The 17,896-nt window shown below is 49.8% G+C and overlaps 1 protein-coding gene across 1 annotated transcript in view; it reads left to right on the plus strand.

Moving 5' to 3' along the window:
• Positions 1-1,755: 1,755 nt before the first annotated feature.
• The window catches only part of CNMD (chondromodulin), a 28,329-nt gene continuing 12,188 nt past the window's right edge, over positions 1,756-17,896 (plus strand). Inside the window, exons 1-4 of the mRNA XM_060235066.1 lie at positions 1,756-1,821; positions 4,419-4,562; positions 8,377-8,517; positions 13,855-13,968. Coding sequence (XP_060091049.1) covers positions 1,756-1,821; positions 4,419-4,562; positions 8,377-8,517; positions 13,855-13,968 — 465 coding nt within the window. The remainder of the gene's footprint in view (positions 1,822-4,418; positions 4,563-8,376; positions 8,518-13,854; positions 13,969-17,896) is intronic.

The following is a 17,896-nucleotide window of genomic DNA, read 5'->3' on the forward strand; positions in this document are numbered from 1 at the left end:
GCCCACCACCTCCCAAGGAGGAAGCCTGTTAGAATCATAGAAAAGTTGGAAGGGACCTCCAGGGTCATCTAGTCCAACCCCCTGCACAATGCAGGAAACTCACAAACACCTCCCCTTAAATTCACAGGATCTTTGTCGCTGTCAGATGGCCATCTAGCCTCTGTTGAAAAACCTCCATGGAAGGAGAGCCCACCACCTCCCGAGGAGGAAGCCTGTTAGAATCATAGAAGAGTTGGAAGGGACCTCCAGAGTCATCTAGTCCAACCCCCTGCACAATGCAGGAAACTCACAAACACCTCCCCCTAAATTCATAGGATCGTCATTGCTGTCAGATAGTCATCAAGCCTCTGTTGAAAAACCTCCAAGGAAGGAGAGCCCACCCCCTCCCTGTAACGTACTGAGACGGGAGACGTTGGTAGGGCAACATGCTTTAATGGAGACACGTTACAAGAGAGAGAGCACGCGAGCCGGGTCCCGCTTATATACATTCCCGGAACTTCTTCCCCGACAGGCCAGCCCAATCCTGGCCTGTTGAACTTCCCGCCGCTGCTGGTGATTGGCGGGCTCCGCGCTTGCCGCGGAGTCGCCTGGGTGTCCCCAGTCGCCTCCGCTGTCCGGCTACGCAGACTAACGCTATTTCGTCATAACGAAATGGTTGCTGTATTGCGTTATAACGAAATGGTTGCCACATTGCGTTATAACGAAATGGTTGCTGCCTTATGCTATCGCAATACGCTACACTCCCAAAGAAGCCTGTTCCACTGAGGAATTGCTCTAACGGTCAGGAAGTTCTTCCTGACGTTAGAATCCTAGAATCATAGAGCTGGAAGGGACCTCTAGGGTTCATCTAGCCCAACCCCCTGCACAATGCAGGAAACTCACAAACACCTCCCCCTAAATTCACAGGATCCGCATTGCTGTCAGATGGCCATCTAGCCTCTGTTTAGAAACCTCCAAGGAAGGAGAGCCCACCACCTCCCGAGGAAGCCTGTTCCACTGAGGAACCGCTCAGGAAGTTCTTCTTAATGTTGAGCCGGAAACTCTTCTGATTTAATTTCAAGCCATTGGTTCCGATCCAACCTTCTGGGGGCCCCCAGAAAACAATGCCACGCCATCCTACAAATCAGGGGCGGCCAAGGGTTGCTCGCCAGACTTTTTTTGCCTACAGCTCCCCTCCGCCCCAGCCATTGGCCATACTGGCTGGGGCTGATGGGAGTGGTAGGCAAGAACATCTCGGCGAGCTACCCTTGGCCACCCCTGCTCTAGATGACAGCCCTTCAAGTCCTTGAAGGCGGCGATCCGATCACCTCTCAGCCGTCTCCTCTGCAGGCTAAACATGCCCAGCTCCTTCCAGCTTTCCTCCAAGGGAACTGCGCTCTGGAGTCTGGAGAGGCGCTGCAATTCCCCGGGGCTGGGGGGGGGGGTCCCCGCCCGGGGCTGGGGGGGGGGTCCCCGCCCCGTCCCTCTTCCAGAAGGGGCACTGCTCCCCCCTCCCCTTCTTTGCCTAGGGCGCCCCCGGGAGCAGGGCGCACCCCCCTCCCCCAACAGGGCCCAGACTGCCAGCTGGCCCGCTCCGAAGGCCCTTGCGCCAGGCAGGAGGAGGCGGAGGCTGGCCTTGAAAGGGCTCCTTGTGCCCCGCCGGAGGGAGGGCCGCCGTCTCCCTCCCCCTCCTCCTCCCGTCCCGTCGGGGCCGCAGGAGCCGCAGGCAGAACCCGGGCGGAGGCGGGCAGCCAGGCAAGCAGGCGGCCAGCGGAGATGGCTCCCGGGCTGGAGAAGACGCCCCTGGCGTCGGAAGAAGCGGAGCAGTGCCCGACGCCCCCCGTGAGTACCCGATCGGCCGCCTGGGCTGGGCTGGGCCGGGCCGCGAGCTGCCCTCGCCTCCCCAGCGTCGCCCTGCCTGCTTCCCCGACGAGGAAGCCGGGGAGCGGCGGTGGCAAGAGAGAAGGGGAGGGGGTCGCTTCCGAAGCTGGCCCTCCCCGTCGAAAATCGCCCTCCCCCCCCCCCCCAAAAGACCACTGCTGCTTTTAGCCCGGCTCAGCTTGGCAAGAAAAGGGGCCCAGGGGGGGAAGGAATTCGCCCCCCCCCCTCAAAACCTGCCTGTCCTTTAAATCTCCTGCTTTTAAATGGGGGGGGGGGGATACCCTGCCCTCGGTTTTACTTTCTTCGAACAAAGCAACTTTTGTCCGCGCGGGGGGGGAGGGAGAGATTAAGCAGAGGAACTTTGAATACCTACTGAGCGCTGTTGGCTGATTTCTGCAGACAGCGCAAGAGTTCCCCCAAGCATGTGCGGAGTGCCATTGGAGCTGGTGCATGAGGGCCCTCCTTCTTTGCTGCCCAAGACTCTGCGAGAAGGACCTGACCAGGAGCCTGGAACCTGCCGGAAGGGAGCAGCTGAGGAAGGGCGTTTGGGGCAGGAGCAGAGAGGGAAGGGGGCTTGGGAGAACTTCTTTCCTTCCTGCTTCAGGAGCCCCCTCCCCTCCCAGTGGCTTGTTGGTAGGGAAAGGAGGACGTGGGGCTTCCTTGAGCTTCCTTGTGTGTGGTTCAGGGGTCGCTTTTGTAGAAGAATAGGTGGTGGAGCTCATCCAGGGATTGTTATGCAGCTGCACCTACTAGTCAATGGACAAGGAGGTGGAACTCTCAGAAGGAGGAGGTGGAACTCTCAGAAAGGTTCAGGAGCTGTGCTCCTGTGAGCTCCCGTTGAATCCGAGGCCTGATGTGGTTAGCCCCCAGCAGTTTGCCAACTTCCTGGTGGTAGAATAAAAATAAAAAACAACTGTGTCTACAAACTATAAAGCATATTCAAAATCTCGTACATTTCATTCATTAATATTCATTGACAGCCTTAGGTAATAAGCCTTTGGTTATGTGTGTGTGTATACACACACACACACACACACACATATATATTGGCCACTGTGTGACACAGAGTGTTGGACTGGCAAAAGGGCAACTGGAATGATTAAAGGTTTGGAACACTTTCCCTATGAAGAAAGGTTAAAACGCTTGGGGCTCTTTAGCTTGGAGAAACGTCGACTGCGGGGTGACACGATAGAGGTTTACAAGATTATGCATGGGATGGAGAAAGTAGAGAAAGGAGTACTTTTCTCCCTTGCTCACAATACAAGAACTCGGGGGCACTCGATGAAATTGCTGAGCAGTCTGGTTAAAACGGATAGAAGGAAGTACTTCTTCACCCAAAGTGTGATTAACATGTGGAATTCACTGCCACAGGAGGTGGTGGTGGCTACAAGCATAGCCAGCTTCAAGAGGGGGTTAGATAAAAATATGGAGCAGAGGTCCATCAGTGGCTATTAGCCCCTTTGTGTGTGTGTGTGTGTGTGTATATATATTGGCCACTGTGTGACACAGAGTGTTGGACTGGATGGGCCATTGGCCTGATCCAACATGTCTTCTCTTATGTTCTAAAGGGAACCATAATACAAATCATATCCCATTTCAGGAATCCACAACAAGAGGTCAAAAGAAGTACCAACAATCCACAGAAGCTTCGGCGATAAGGGATGGGACTCCAGAAGCCCTTAAATGAGCCCCCATGGCCTTGCTTGATTCTTCCAAAGGAGCTTCTCACCCAAAGGCGCCACTTTCAGAAGTATTCTCAAGGCATTGCTTGCCGAAATCGATCGCCTTTCACAGTGCAATGCTTTTTTCAAGAGCTGACAATTGCACAGCTGTCCGTGGCGTCCAAAGACCTCTAAAAAATTCTTCGTACGTCAGCTACGGCACCTGTATCTGCCGCATCTCTTGAAAAGCATCCCACTGTGAAAGGCTTGCTTTTAACCTCCAGGTGGTGGCAGGAGATGGCTTGGGATTATTGCTGGTCTTCTTCCGAGGACAGAGATCAGCTCCTTTGGAGAAAAGAGCTGTTTCAGAGGCCGACTCCGTGGCCTTGTACTCCACTGAGGTCCCTCCCCCTCTCAAACTCCGCCCTCATGAGGCTCTACCCCCCCCACCTCCAAACTCCAGGAATTTCCCAAGCCAACATTGGCAACCCTTGGCTTGCCAACCTCCAGGTGGGGCCTGAAGTTTTCCCAGAATTACAACTGATCTCCGTTTCCCCTGGTGGGTTCAATGGCACTGTACTTCACTGGGGGCCCTGTCCTCCTCAGGTTCACCCCCAAATCTCTAGGAGCTTCCCAGTCTGGAGCTGGCAACTCTATTCATTTTGCTCCTATCTGTGTACACACACACACAAACGCACAAAATCCCAAACTAGCTGCTGTTGGGTAGCTCTTGGAATCTGGAGGGAGCAGACCTTAGTGCCCAACTTATTTGATGTGAGGCCGGAAAGTTTGTCCCATGTATAGTGGGAAATGAAGGGGGTCTCCCCCCCCCCTAAAAATGGAGGGCCATGGCCTTTGACTCCGCACCTCCATCACTTTTGCTCTCCCTCACTCCAGGCGTATTCGGCTGTGATGGCGAAACCCTCTAGTCCAGGACGGCTACTCAAGAGCGGGGCCCTGGCACTCATTGGCGGAGCCCTCCTCCTCCTCCTCTTGGGGGGCATTGGAGCTTTTTACTACTGGAAGGCGAATGACAGAGAGGTAAGGGCCTCTGGAACTGAGTCTGGGATCCATTGGTTTGGGCTGCGGTGGCCAGGTCCAGGTTGGGAAATGCCTGGAGATTTTCAGAGTGGAACCTGCAGAGGATGGGGTTTGGGGAGGGGAGGGGCCTCCAAGGGGTACAGTGCATAGAATCCGCCTTCCAAAGCAGCTGTTTTCTCCAGGGGAACTGCTCTCAGTGGTCCAGAGACCGGGTGTAATAGCAGGAGATCGCTAGCTGCCACCTGATGGTTGGCGACCCTAGTCTGACTTTTCTCGCTTTGGATAACAGTCCCCCCAAAACAGAGGCCTAAGCTGCCTTCCGCAGTTGCCAAAACCCCAAACTAAGGTTGCCAACTCAGAGTTTGGAAATGCCTGGAGATTGGGGGGTGGAGGCAGGGGAGGGGAGGGGCCTCAGCGGGCTAGAATGCCATTGGGTGGGGTCTGCCTTCCAAAGCAGGAGTTTGCCCTCCACGGGAACTGAGCTCTGTCCTTTGGAGAGCAGCTGTCATTCCAGGAATTCTGCAGGAGTTTGTTGCAACCCAAAAAGAGTAACGTGAAACGAAGCACAGGTATACAGCCAAAGGCATCCACATCAAAAGAAACCTCAATAATTTAAACGGCCGTTTCTTGTCTGCAGAATGGTTGGAGCGTTGGTCTCCATTATGAATTGTTAAGTGTTATTTGAAGCTCGTAGAAGCCTTACGTGAAACGGCATATAGCGCATCCCTGTTGCGTACTTTTGCCTTGCTGCTTTCATCCTTTCCAGTGGCTAAAAGAGGACTTGGAGCGTTGGACGGCTCACTATACTACATCCCGGATTTTGAAATTGCAAGAATGAACTATCGGCTATGAGTAGTTGAAGTGTATATGGGAGCGGTCTCTGCTTGCACCTTATGGATGCTCTTTATGTGTGTGTTTTGACTACAAGTAATTTTTCATTATATAAATCATTTAAATTATTGAGGCTTCTTTTGACGCGGCTGCCTTTGGCTGTATACCTGTTCCACCAGCGGGTTGGCAACCGTACCCCAAACCAACCTGGTTAAAACAATATTGTGATTATTTGTTTCTTTCTGTCTGGTTCAGAGCAGTAAGCTGCACTGTTGTGCTACAGAATATCATTTTGGGCACCTTTGGTCTGACAGAGGAGTGTTGGAGAACCAGAGAGGGGTGCTTTGCATGGAAGGGATTAAATCCACCACCTTGTGGGGGTCTCCCAACATACACACATAGGGCGAGAGACACTTCTGTCTGGGGTCTTGCTACAGACAGGCTGTATGCGTAGATGTCTTGAGATGGACATGATCCCACTCCCTGCTAGGCATGTGTTGCAGCACCGACAACTTTGAATGCCGGAACAGGGCTTATTTATTCAGTGTTTATTTAAAACACTGACTAGTCGCCTTTCCTCCTTATGGAGCTCGAGGCGGCTTACAGTGTAGGTAAAAACACATCAAATAAAAACGCATTAAAAACATAAAAGCCTGGATTTGAAATTACAATTCAAGTCTGCTTATAACTGAATCAGATGCATTCCTAAATAAAGCCCATCTTTCAGCTGCCTCCTAAAGACCAAAGGCGGGGGAGCAGGTGCACCCCCCTGGGGAAGTTGTTCCGTGATCGTGGGGCTGCCGCCAAAAAGGCCCTCTCTCGTGTGCCACCAGGTGAGCTTCTTTGGTTGATGGGACAGTCAAGAGGGCCTCCACCTGCCCTCTTAGTTCCCCAGCAGGACTTGCATTGCTTCCATATGGGACTGAAGCTGGTATCAGAGTAGCCAGTAAGTTCCACTCGTTACAGACAGGAGAATATTGTCAGAAGAGTTTTTGTGTCCCTTTTTTACAAGCCAGGAATTTCACCATCTGCTGTCCCGCCCTGTTTCCTGAGCTTGCCTGTAGTCAGGAGGGGTTTGTTGCCCTTGCAGTGAGAATCTGCCAACCCCCCACCCCCCTCCCACTTCAATTCACCGGTGGTATTTTCTGCTACACTGAAAAGCATCCGGTTTGCTCAGCTAACAGTTCAGTTTTAACTTGAACGCTTTCATACTCTCAACCAAATATCACCTCAATTATTTTCCATTCATATTTTAGGACTACTCTTAAGCCAGGCCGTTGAGCCTGAGTTGTGCTTTGAAAAACTGCCGGTCAAAATGTTTCCATTTGGAAGACAGGGCTGCTTCTTTTCCTGTCAGGTTTCATTTCTGGTTCAGCCAGAAAACTTTAGACAAGGAGCACAAACACGCTTCAGATGTCTTCTTGGGAGTTTTGCCAAGTTCTTCAGGCGTTTTATTTTCCTCTCATTCCAACATGAATGTTTCTCCTCTCCTATGCTTCCAGAGCCAGAGTTCGAGAGTACTGTAGGTACTTCTAGTCACAAAGTTAAGAATGTCATAAATTCTGCACACATTCCCATTCACGGTTCCTCACTTTTCCTTCCTCCAGAGAGCAGCTTACCTGGAGGCATGTAGATAGTACTGTGTCCATCGTAAATCCTGTAGCTTGTGACCATTTGTACCACAGAAGTACTCAGTTTAACTTATTTAAACTTAGTAGAGGTGGTTCTGAACAGAACCATCTGTATTTTAATTCTGCTGCTTTAAATGATAATTAATAATGGTATTCAAAGCCAACCTTAGGTCCCTTAGGACTTCTTCAACATACTTTCCCTCAGATTTGCTGGATTCAAGTCCAGTTGCACCTTAAAGACCAAGAAAATTCTGGGGGTCTGAACTTCATCCGATGAAGGGGACTTTGACTCTCAAAAGCTTCTCCCCTGACGATCTTCTTGGTCTCTAAGGGGATGCTGGCTCAGATCTGTCCTACTGCAGTCCAACATAGCTACCCTCTGAAACCTTCCTCAGAATTGTGGTCTTTTGTGCACTCTGAAACCTCCCTCAGAATTGTGGTCTTTTGTGCACTCTGAAACCTCCCTCAGAATTGTGGTCTTTTGTGCACTCTGAAACCTCCCTCAGAATTGTGGTCTTTTGTGCACTCTGAAACCTCCCTCAGAATTGTGGTCTTTTGTGCACTCTGAAACCTCCCTCAGAATTGTGGTCTTTTGTGCACTCTGAAACCTCCCTCAGAGTTGTGGTCTTTTGTGCACTCTGAAACCTCCCTCAGAGTTGTGGTCTTTTGTGCCCTCTGAAACCTCCCTCAGAATTGTGGTCTTTTGTGCCCTCTGAAACCTCCCTCAGAATTGTGGTCTTTTGTGCACTCTCAAACCTCCCTCAGAATTGTGGTCTTTTGTGCACTCCGGAACCTCCCTCAGAATTGTGGTCTTTTGTGCACTCTGAAACCTCCATCAGAATAGTGGTCTTTTGTGCTCCCCTGGCATTGGTTCTTTTAAAATAATTAAAGAGTTGTTACCCCGTGGAAGACAAGAAGTGAGATCTGAACCATGGAGATAAGTGAACAAAAGCCTTCATAGCAGTGATGTTTACTGGATGGTTAATCACAATTTCTCTGCCTAACTTACCTCACAGAACAAAGTTTGAGTCCAGTCAGGCACCTTTAAGACCAACAAAGTTTAATTCTGGATATAGCTTCTGTGTGTATGTACGCTTCTTCGGATACATGTCTTAAAGGTGCCACTGGACTCAGATTTTGTTCTGTTGTTTCAGACCAACATGGCTACCAACCTGAATCTAACCGCAAAGAGTTATTTGAGGGAATGGAACAATTCTATGTAGACCTGGCTCTCTCACAGTGCCCCCCCCTCAAGGATTTCATCGCAGTGAAATTATAAGCCGGTCAATGCCTCTTACATGACCGAAGGAAGCATCACAATATTGCTTAAAAGGTGTTGCTTTTGATTCCAGCTCTACAACGTCCACTACACAATGAGTATTAATGGGAAAGTACAAGAGGCATCAATGGAAATCGACGCTGGAAACAATCTAGAGATCTTTAAAACTGGAAGTGGAGGTGAAGAGGCGATTGAAGTCCATGATTTTCAAATAGTAAGTGGGCTTGCTTCAGCTGCTCCCCTCTGCAACCCTCCAGGGAAGCTCTTGTGTCAGCTGCTGCACTGTCACGTTGCCGATCTGTTCTAAGTCCAGAACTCCAGGCCCACGTGGCAGCTGGCAACCCTATTGTTTGCCGCTACCAATATTTTCATAGGTGAGAAGACAGGCTTTTCTGCACAGGTAATATGGCTGTGATGTCATTAAACGTTTCGGAAAGATGCTCAGGCAGAGTGATAGGGATGATGATCTATATTGGTGTGTGCTGTCCATTGCTGTAAGTACACTCCTACTATGCAATTTCTGCATCATGTAATGTGTCATGTTTCAATACTTATGCTCTGTTTCAGTTTTCTTCTGGGTTTCAAATCTCAGCGATCCGAATTGTGTTGCATTGTTTATTGGACATCCCGCCCTGTCGTTGGTATTGACCTACGTTGCAGAGGCCACCTTGAGTCTCAGAAAGGCGGCCTATAAATAATGCATATAAAATAGGCTTCCAGAGTCCCCAGAGTTCTAGAGCAAAGGCTGATACTGTGCAGAGATTTCTGCAAATAGTGAGGCTCCGTGAAAAGTTTTGTGGGTCTCCCGTACAAGAAGCTAGGACTGTCACACCAGCAGCATAAATGGCATTTTCACATGGAACGTCTTGTTGTGTTGACAAGACCTGTGATGAATGTATTGCTGGATATGGTACTGTTGCATTCCTCTGCGATTCTTCTGTTCAGACATAGCACAAAAATCAGTGATGTGTGAACCCTTGTTTGTAAGAAGAAGAAGATATTGGATTTATATCCCGCCCTCCACTCCGAAGAGTCTCAGAGCGGCTCACAATCTCCTTTACCTTCCTCCCCCACAACAGACACCCCGTGAGGTGGGTGGGGCTGGAGAGGGCTCTCACAGCAGCTGCCCTTTCAAGGACAACCTCTGCTAGAGCTATGGCTGACCCAAGGCAATGCTAGCAGGTGCAAGTGGAGGAGTGGGGAATCAAACCCGGTTCTCCCAGTTAAGAGAGCTATGGCTGACCCAAGGCCATTGTAGCAGGTGCAAGTGGAGGAGTGGGGAATCAAACCCGGTTCTCCCAGATAAGAGTCCGCACACTTAACCACTACACCAAACTGGCTCTGAGTTGGATGTGATGGCCGCTCTGAGTTGGCTGTGAAGGCAAGTTGGCTGTGATGTCCGCTCTGTTCCTAGTGGATCCTTCTCCACTCTCCTAAATATTAGCGATGCTGAATGGCACAAGTCCCAGTTGCACCTTGGAGACCAACAAAATTGGGGGGGGGGGGGCTTGAGCTTTCAAGGATCAAATCTCCCTTTGTCAGATAGTAGTAGGAATGGAGTCCTCTGAGCTCTTATGGTGGAGAGGTGACAAGTGTTGTCAAGTCACAGCTGACTTACAGAAACCATGTAGGGTTTTCAAGGCAAGGGACAGAGGAGAGGTGCCTGGCTCTACATCATGCCCCTGGTATTCCGTGGAGGTCTTCCATCCAACAGAGTCAGCCCTGCTTAGCTTCTGAGATCGGATGGGGCCTTACATCCCATCGTTGGGGCCTTACATCCGAACACAAAGGTGAGAGGGAGGGAGGGATGTTGCAGAGAAGGAATCCAGAGAGGATGCAAAAGTGCCATGCAAAATGTAATCTGCTTGATTAGAGCAGAGGGCAAATGCTAGGGGAGGGGGCAGAAAATTAGCATCTGTGATGAGGTCCCTATTCAGGCATGGGAAGGGTCCTGAACTTATGACCTCAGGTTCAGCAAAAGAGGCACTGTTAGCAGCAGGTGTGAATCTGACCCTGGGTTTTGACCAGTGAAAGAAAAGATTCGAGCCCCTTCAAATGCCTTCATGTATGTCAGATGACTTTCAGCCTCCAGTCCTTGATAACTGTGATGTCACTGCTGTGCCCGGATGTTTGGACTTGAACCTACTTCCTGAGCAGTGTCTTAACTAGCTCTCTTCTCTGTTTGGGGGTTCCTATGTGTTTATATTTTTGTATGTTTGTATGATGTTTTGTTTAATCATTTTGACTATTTTATATATATTTGTATTTAAAATGCATTTGAACATATGAAGCTGCCTTCTACTGAATCAGACCCTCGGTCCATCGAAGTCAGTCTTGTCTTCTCAGACTGGTAGAGGCTCTCCAGGGTCTCAAGCTGAGGTTTTTCACACCTATTTGCCTGGATCATTTTTTGGAGATGCCAGGGATTGAACCTGGGACCTTCTGCTTACCGAGCAGATGCTCTACCACTGAGCCACCGTCCCTCCTCTAAACATTTAAATATCCTAAATATTTAAATATTCCAGTGTGTTGTTTCAATGCTCACTCCCCTAGCCCTGATTTGGGTGGAAAGGCACCATGGAAATATTTGAAATAAAGCAACCCAAATGGCTTGCAAACATGCACGGGTCATCATGGATCAAACTCAACAGGTAGACTTTCAATATTAACTGAAGCCATTTCAAAAGGCAGTCCGCACATAGAGGTAACAGCCAGCAGGTTTTGATTCATCACAGCCTGTGTTGCCCTCTGCCCTGAAGTAACACAGACACCTTCAGGGATGCCCTCACTTGCCTATCTGGTCAGAGCTCTGAAGCTAAGGAGGGTCAGCACTGGCTGCTTCTTGGATGGGAGACCACCCAAAAAGCCTACAGTCAGTCGCTATGGAGTGGCAGGAATGCCAACCCACCTAGGGTTGCTAAGTCCAATTCAAGAAATATCTGGGGACTTTGGGGGTGGAGCCAGGAGACTTTGGGGGTGGAGCCAGGAGACATTAGGGGTGGAGCCAAGATCAAGGCTGTGACAAGCATGATTGAACTCCAAAGGGAGTTCTGGCCATCACATTTAAAGGGACAGCGCACCTTTTCAATTCCTTCCTTCCATAGGAAATAATGAAGGATAGGGGCACCTTCTTTTGAGACTCACAGAATTGGACCCCCTGGTCCAATCTTTTTGAAACTTGGGGGGCATTTGGGAGAGAGACACTAGATGCTATACTGAAAAATTGGTGCCTCTACCCCAAAAAACAGAGCCCCAGATACCTGCAGATCAATTCTCCTTGATTTTCTATGGGAATAAATCTCCCTAGGGAATAATAGAGTTCCAGCAGACATTTCCCTCCCCTCCCCCCGCTTTCTGACAACCCTGAAGCGGGGGGAGGGCCTCCAAACTGGGGGATCCCCTGCCCCCACCTGGGGATTGGCAACCCTAACCGCACCTCTGTGCCTCTCTTGTCTTGAAAACCCTCCAGGGCTGCCATACTTCAGCTGTGGTCTTTGCAGCACTTTCCACCACTGTTAGAGGCTGCCTTGATGGGCTAGCCTGACGTGGTCAGGTCTCAGAAGCTCAGCAGGGTTGCCCCTGGTTAGTATTCAGATTAGGGTTGCCAATCCCCAGGTGGGGGCAGGGGATCACCCGGTTTGGAGACCCTCCCCCCGCTTCAGGGTCGTCAGAAAACGGGGGGAGGGGAGGGAAATGTCTGCTGGAACTCTATTATTCCCTATGGAGATTTATTCCCATAGAAAATCATGGAGAATTGCTCTGCGGGTATCTGGGGCTCGGGGGGGGGGGGCTGTTTTTTGGCGTAGAGCACCAAATTTTCAGTATAGCATCTAGTTTCTCTCCCCCAAATGCCCCCCAAGTTTCAAAAAGATTGGACCAGGGGGTCCAATTCTGTGAGTCCCAAAAGAAGGTGCCCCTATCCTTCATTATTTCCTATGGAAGGAAGGCATTGAAAAGGTGTGCCGTCCCTTTAAATGTGATGGCCAGAACTCCCTTTGGAGTTCAATTTTGCTTGTCACAGCCTTGATCTTGGCTCCACCCCAATGTCTCCTGGCTACACCCCCAAAGTCTCCTGGCTCCACCCCCAAAGTCCCCAGATATTTCTTGAATTGGACTTGGCAACTCTAATTCAGATGCGAGGCCACCAGGAAGTCCTGGGCCGCTAAGCAGAGGCAGGTAGTGGCAAAGTACCCCTCTTTATCTCTGCCCTTGAAAGCCCCATGTGGGGTCTCTATATGACAGGGGTGGCCAACGGTAGCCCTCCAGAAGCTTTTTGCCTGCAACTGCCATCAGCCCCAGCCGTCAGCCATGCTGGCTGGGGCTGATGGGAGTTGTAGGCAAAAAACACCTGGAGAGCTACCATTGGCCTCCCCTGCTGTAAGGCATAGGTAGGTCCTGAATGGGAGAGCAAGGGCAAAAGGGATTTCACGTGACCATTCATCTCAAAATGCTGCTTCCTCGACGCCTTCTTTTATTTTTGTACATTTGCAAGCCCGACCCTGCCTTGAGGCCTGCATTCCAACTGCTTCTGGGCAGAGGCAGTTAGAACATAAGAACATAAGAGAAGCCATGTTAGATCAGGCCAATGGCCCCTCCAGTCCAACACTCTGTGTCACATAAGAACATAAGAGAAGCCATGTTAGATCAGGCCAATGGCCCCTCCAGTCCAACACTCTGTGTCACATAAGAACATAAGAGAAGCCATGTTAGATCAGGCCAATGGCCCCTCCAGTCCAACACTCTGTGTCACATAAGAACATAAGAGAAGCCATGTTAGATCAGGCCAATGGCCCATCCAGTCCAACACTCTGTGTCACATAAGAACATAAGAGAAGCCATGTTAGATCAGGCCAGTGGCCCCTCCAGTCCAACACTCTGTGTCACATAAGAACATAAGAGAAGCCATGTTAGATCAGGCCAATGGCCCCTCCAGTCCAACACTCTGTGTCACACAGTGGCAAAAAAATTTTATATACACACTCACACACACTGTGGCTAATAGCCACTGATGGACCTCTGCTCCATATTTTTATCTAAACCCCTCTTGAAGCTGGCTATGCTTGTGGCCGCCGCCACCTCCTGTGGCAGTGAATTCCACATGTTAATCACCCTTTGGGTGAAGAAGTACTTCCTTTTATCCGTTTTAACCTGTCTGCTCAGCAATTTCATCGAATGCCCGCGAGTTCTCGTATTGTGAGAAAGGGAGAAAAGTACTTCTTTCTCGACTTTCTCCATCCCATGCATAATCTTGTAAACCTCTATCATGTCACCCCGCAGTTGACGTTTCTCCAAGCTAAAGAGTCCCAAGCGTTTCAACCTTTCTTCATAGGGAAAGTGTTCCAGCCCTTTAATCATTCTAGTTGCCCTTTTCTGGACTTTCTCCAATGCTATAATATCCCTTTTGAGGTGCGGCGACCAGAACTGCACACAGTACTCCAAATGAGACCGCACCATTGGTCTGGTTCCAAATGAGACCGCACCATTGGGTTGGTTCCCCAGTGGACAGATGATCCCTCGGAGCCCTTGAATTAACCCAGGTGTGTCTTCCCAGGGCATCACTGGGATCCGTTTTGCTGGTGGAGAGAAATGCTACATTAAAGCTCAAGCTAAAACAAAGGTTCCTGAAGTGAATGCGATGACCAAAGGGAGCCTCTCCTTTGACCTGGTAAGTAGTTCATGAAATGATGCTCAGATTTTTTTTTTTAGAAGTGGGGAAAGCTCGGTGAATTGAAAGGGGAAGGAAAAGGTGCGTGAGAAGCCCCGACGGGAAAAGCAGGCCCCGGCTGTGTTCTCCCTGCCCTAGAGGTTGCCTGAGCCATGGGCTGCACTGAGGGAATCCCGCAAGCTGCAGCAAATGTTGGCAAGAGGTTCTTCTGAAAGAGAAGCCCCACAGGAAGTTAGCAAGGGGGTAAGGATAGCTGCCCTGGTGGTTTAGACGAGAGATTCCTCAGGCACAACACAGCACACCCAGCAGTAGCCTTGAACTCCTGAACGCACACAAAAGCTGCCTCCTACTCCAGGGGTGGCCAACGGTAGCTCTCCAGATGTTTTTTGCCTACAACTCCCATCAGCCCCAGCCATCAGCTCTTTCAAGGACAACCTCTGCCAGAGCTATGGCTGACCCAAGGCCATTCCAGCAGCTGCGAGCGGAGGAGTGGGGAATCAAACCCGGTTCTCCCAGATAACAGTCTTTGAACCTAAGAAGAAGACCGTAGATGTATACCCTGCCCTTCTCTCTGAATCAGCGTCTCAGAGCGGCTCACAATCTCCTTTCCCTTCCTCCCCCACAACAGACACCCTGTGAGATAGATAAAGATATTAGATTTATATCCCGCCCTCCACTCCGAAGAGTCTCAGAACGGCTCACAATCCCCTTTCCCTTCCTCCCCCACAACAGACACCCTGTGAGGTAGATGAAGATATTGGATTTATATCCTGCCCTCCACTCCGAAGAGTCTCAGAGCGGCTCACAATCCCCTTTCCCTTCCTCCCCCACAACAGACACCCTGTGAGGTAGATGAAGATATTGGATTTATATCCTGCCCTCCACTCCGAAGAGTCTCAGAGCGGCTCACAATCCCCTTTCCCTTCCTCCCCCACAACAGACACCCTGTGAGGTAGATGAAGATATTGGATTTATATCCCGCCCTCCACTCCGAAGAGTCTCAGAACGGCTCACAATCTTCTTTCCCTTCCTCCCCCACAACAGACACCCTGTGAGGTAGATGAAGATATTGGATTTATATCCCGCCCTCCACTCCGAAGAGTCTCAGAGCGGCTCACAATCCCCTTTCCCTTCCTCCCCCACAACAGGCACCCTGTGAGGTAGATGAAGATATTAGATTTATATCCTGCCCTCCACTCCGAAGAGTCTCAGAGCGGCTCACAATCTCCTTTCCCTTCCTCCCCCACAACAGACACCTTGTGAGGTAGATGAAGATATTGGATTTCTATCCCGGCCCCCACTCCAAAGAGTCTCAGAGCGGCTCACAATCTCCTTTACCTTCCTCCCCCACAACAGACACCCTGTGAGGTGGGTGGAGCTGGAGAGGGCTCTCCCAGCAGCTGCCCTTTCAAGGACAACCTCTGCCAGAGCTATGGTTGACCCAAGGCCATTCCAGCAGCTGCGAGTGGAGGAGTGGGGAATCAAACCCGGTTCTCCCAGATAAGAGTCCGCACATTTCACCACGACACCAAACTGGCTCTCCCAAGGCAGCGTGAGGCATGCGAGGCTCTCTTTACTTTCAGAGAAGTCAGTCAAGGACATCACATTTTCAAAAAAGCTATCAGGAGGAGGGGAGTGGAAACTGCAGAAATGAGAAAGCTTTTTAAACATCAGGGGTGTGAGAGTGGCGAAATGGACTGCATATGCTGGAGAGAAAATGGAAATGCCTTGAAAGCTGCCTGGGAGATGATGGGAAAGCAATTGTTGTTTACTGCCGGGGAGTGAAATGCGTAGATTCTTCATCATGGGTTTCTTCAGAATATACCGGATAAACATCCATTAGAGATTTAAATTTCAGGGACTTCTTCTCCCAGAATACAGGGTTCAGCTTTATTACTCCAGAGATGCAAAATGGGTTTATGATGTTGCGAAAGATTTGGTTTGGAAACAGCTTTCAGTTCCAGTGTGGGGTTCATACGATAGCTCAATGAAAGCAATTATATTGACCAAAAAGCTTGTAGTGTGAGTTTAAAAAGAGCCTTCGTTTTGAAGTCGTACCCGAAAGGTTTTTCGTTCTCGGCTTCAAAGCGATGCAGGAAAAGGGCAGTGATTGAACTAGAAACTTTAAAGAAGCCAAATATTATTTCTACACAAGAGGATTGACGTCCCTTTGCAGGGTTGGAGGCAGAACTGGTAAACTGGGGCACGGATCCAGAGGGTGAAATTCTGAATGGCCTCTGTAGTAAAATCTTAGCAATTGATTTTGATACCGCAGTAGGTCAGTTTTGCCAAACTCTTTGCTCAGTATAGTTATTGATTTTTTGTAACTGGCTCTTCTGCTCTGCACTCTGGATAGCGAGGGAAAATGCTTCAGTTCAATTATATTCTGTTTCTATGGCTTTTGCATGCGCACACACACATACACAAAAGCTTTTTGGGAATAAAAATTGCCTAGCGGTGCAAAAACAAAAAACACTGGATTGCTTCCCAAACTCAAGATAAATTCCCTTCCACTTGCTGCAAACACTAGTTTAATTGGCCATTTTATATTCCATGTTTGCAATGATAAAATGTGAACCAGGACATTTACAATATAATCTTGGGGTTTTTTTTACTAGAAGTGCAAAAATTACCATAATGCAGAGTTAAAGTTGCACAGTTAGTCAGAAAAGTCCCCAAATGAGAACAGTGTGATGTTTTTAAAACAGTGACATTCAGGAGGCTGAATCACCCCTCTGTGGTTCCAGTAGGGTTGCCAAGTCCATTTCAAGAAATATCTGGGGAGTTTGGGGGTGGAGCCAGGAGAAATTAGGGGTGGAGCCAAGATCAAGGCTGTGACAAGCATCACTGACCTCCAAAGGGAGTTCTGGCCATCACATTTAAAGGGACAGCACACCTTTTCAATGCCTTCCTTCCATAGGAAATAATGAAGGATAGGGGCACCTTCTTTTGGGGCTCATAGAATTGGACCCCCTGGTCCAATCTTTTTGAAACTTGGGGAGTATTTTGGGGAGAGGCACTAGATGCTATACTGAAAATTTGGTGCCTCTACCCCAAAAAACAGGGGCCCCCCAGAACCCCAGATACCCGCGGATCAATTCTCCATGATTTTCTATGGGAATAAATCTCCATAGGGAATAATAGAGTTCCCAGCAGACATTTCCCTCCCCTCCCCCCGCTTTCTGACCAGCCTGAAGTGGGGGGAGGGTCTCCAAACCGGGGGATCCCCTGCCGCCACCTGGGGATTGGCAACCCTAGGTTCCAGCAGGTTTTGCCACAGAAGTGATAATGTTCTGATGACCCCCAAAATCTGGCCTGACGGGAGAGCATTTTCCCTTTCTGTGGCCCCAACACTAAGGTTGCCAATCCCAGGTGGGGGCAGGGGATCCCCCAGTTTGGAGACCCTCTCCCAGCTTCAGGGTCATCAGAAAGCGGAGGGAGGGGAGGGAAATGTCTTCTGGGAACTCTGTTATTCCCTATGGAGATTTATTCCCATAGAAAATCATGGAGAATTGATCTGCGGGTGTCTGGGGCTCTGGGGGGGCTGTTCTTTTGGGTAGAGGCACCAAATTTTTAGTATAGCATTTAGTCCCTCTCCCCAAAATACCCCCCAAGGTTCAAAAGGATTGGACCAGGAGGTCCAATTCTATGAGCCCCAAAAGAAGGTGCCCCTATCCTTCATTATTTCCTATGGTAGGAGGGAATTGAAAAGGTGTGCCGTCCCTTTAAGAGAGCCAGTTTGGTGTAGTGGTTAAGTGTGCGGAGTCTTATCTGGGAGAACCCGGTTTGATTCCCCACTCCTCCACTTGCACCTGCTAGCATGACCTTGGGTCAGCCATAGCCCTGGCAGAGGTTGTCCTTGAAAGGGCAGCTGCTGTGAGAGCCCTCTCCAGCCCCACCCACCTCACAGGGTTTCTGTTGTGGGGGA

Source organism: Heteronotia binoei, chromosome 3, assembly GCF_032191835.1.
Source record: "Heteronotia binoei isolate CCM8104 ecotype False Entrance Well chromosome 3, APGP_CSIRO_Hbin_v1, whole genome shotgun sequence".
Taxonomy (NCBI): Eukaryota; Metazoa; Chordata; class Lepidosauria; order Squamata; family Gekkonidae; genus Heteronotia; species Heteronotia binoei.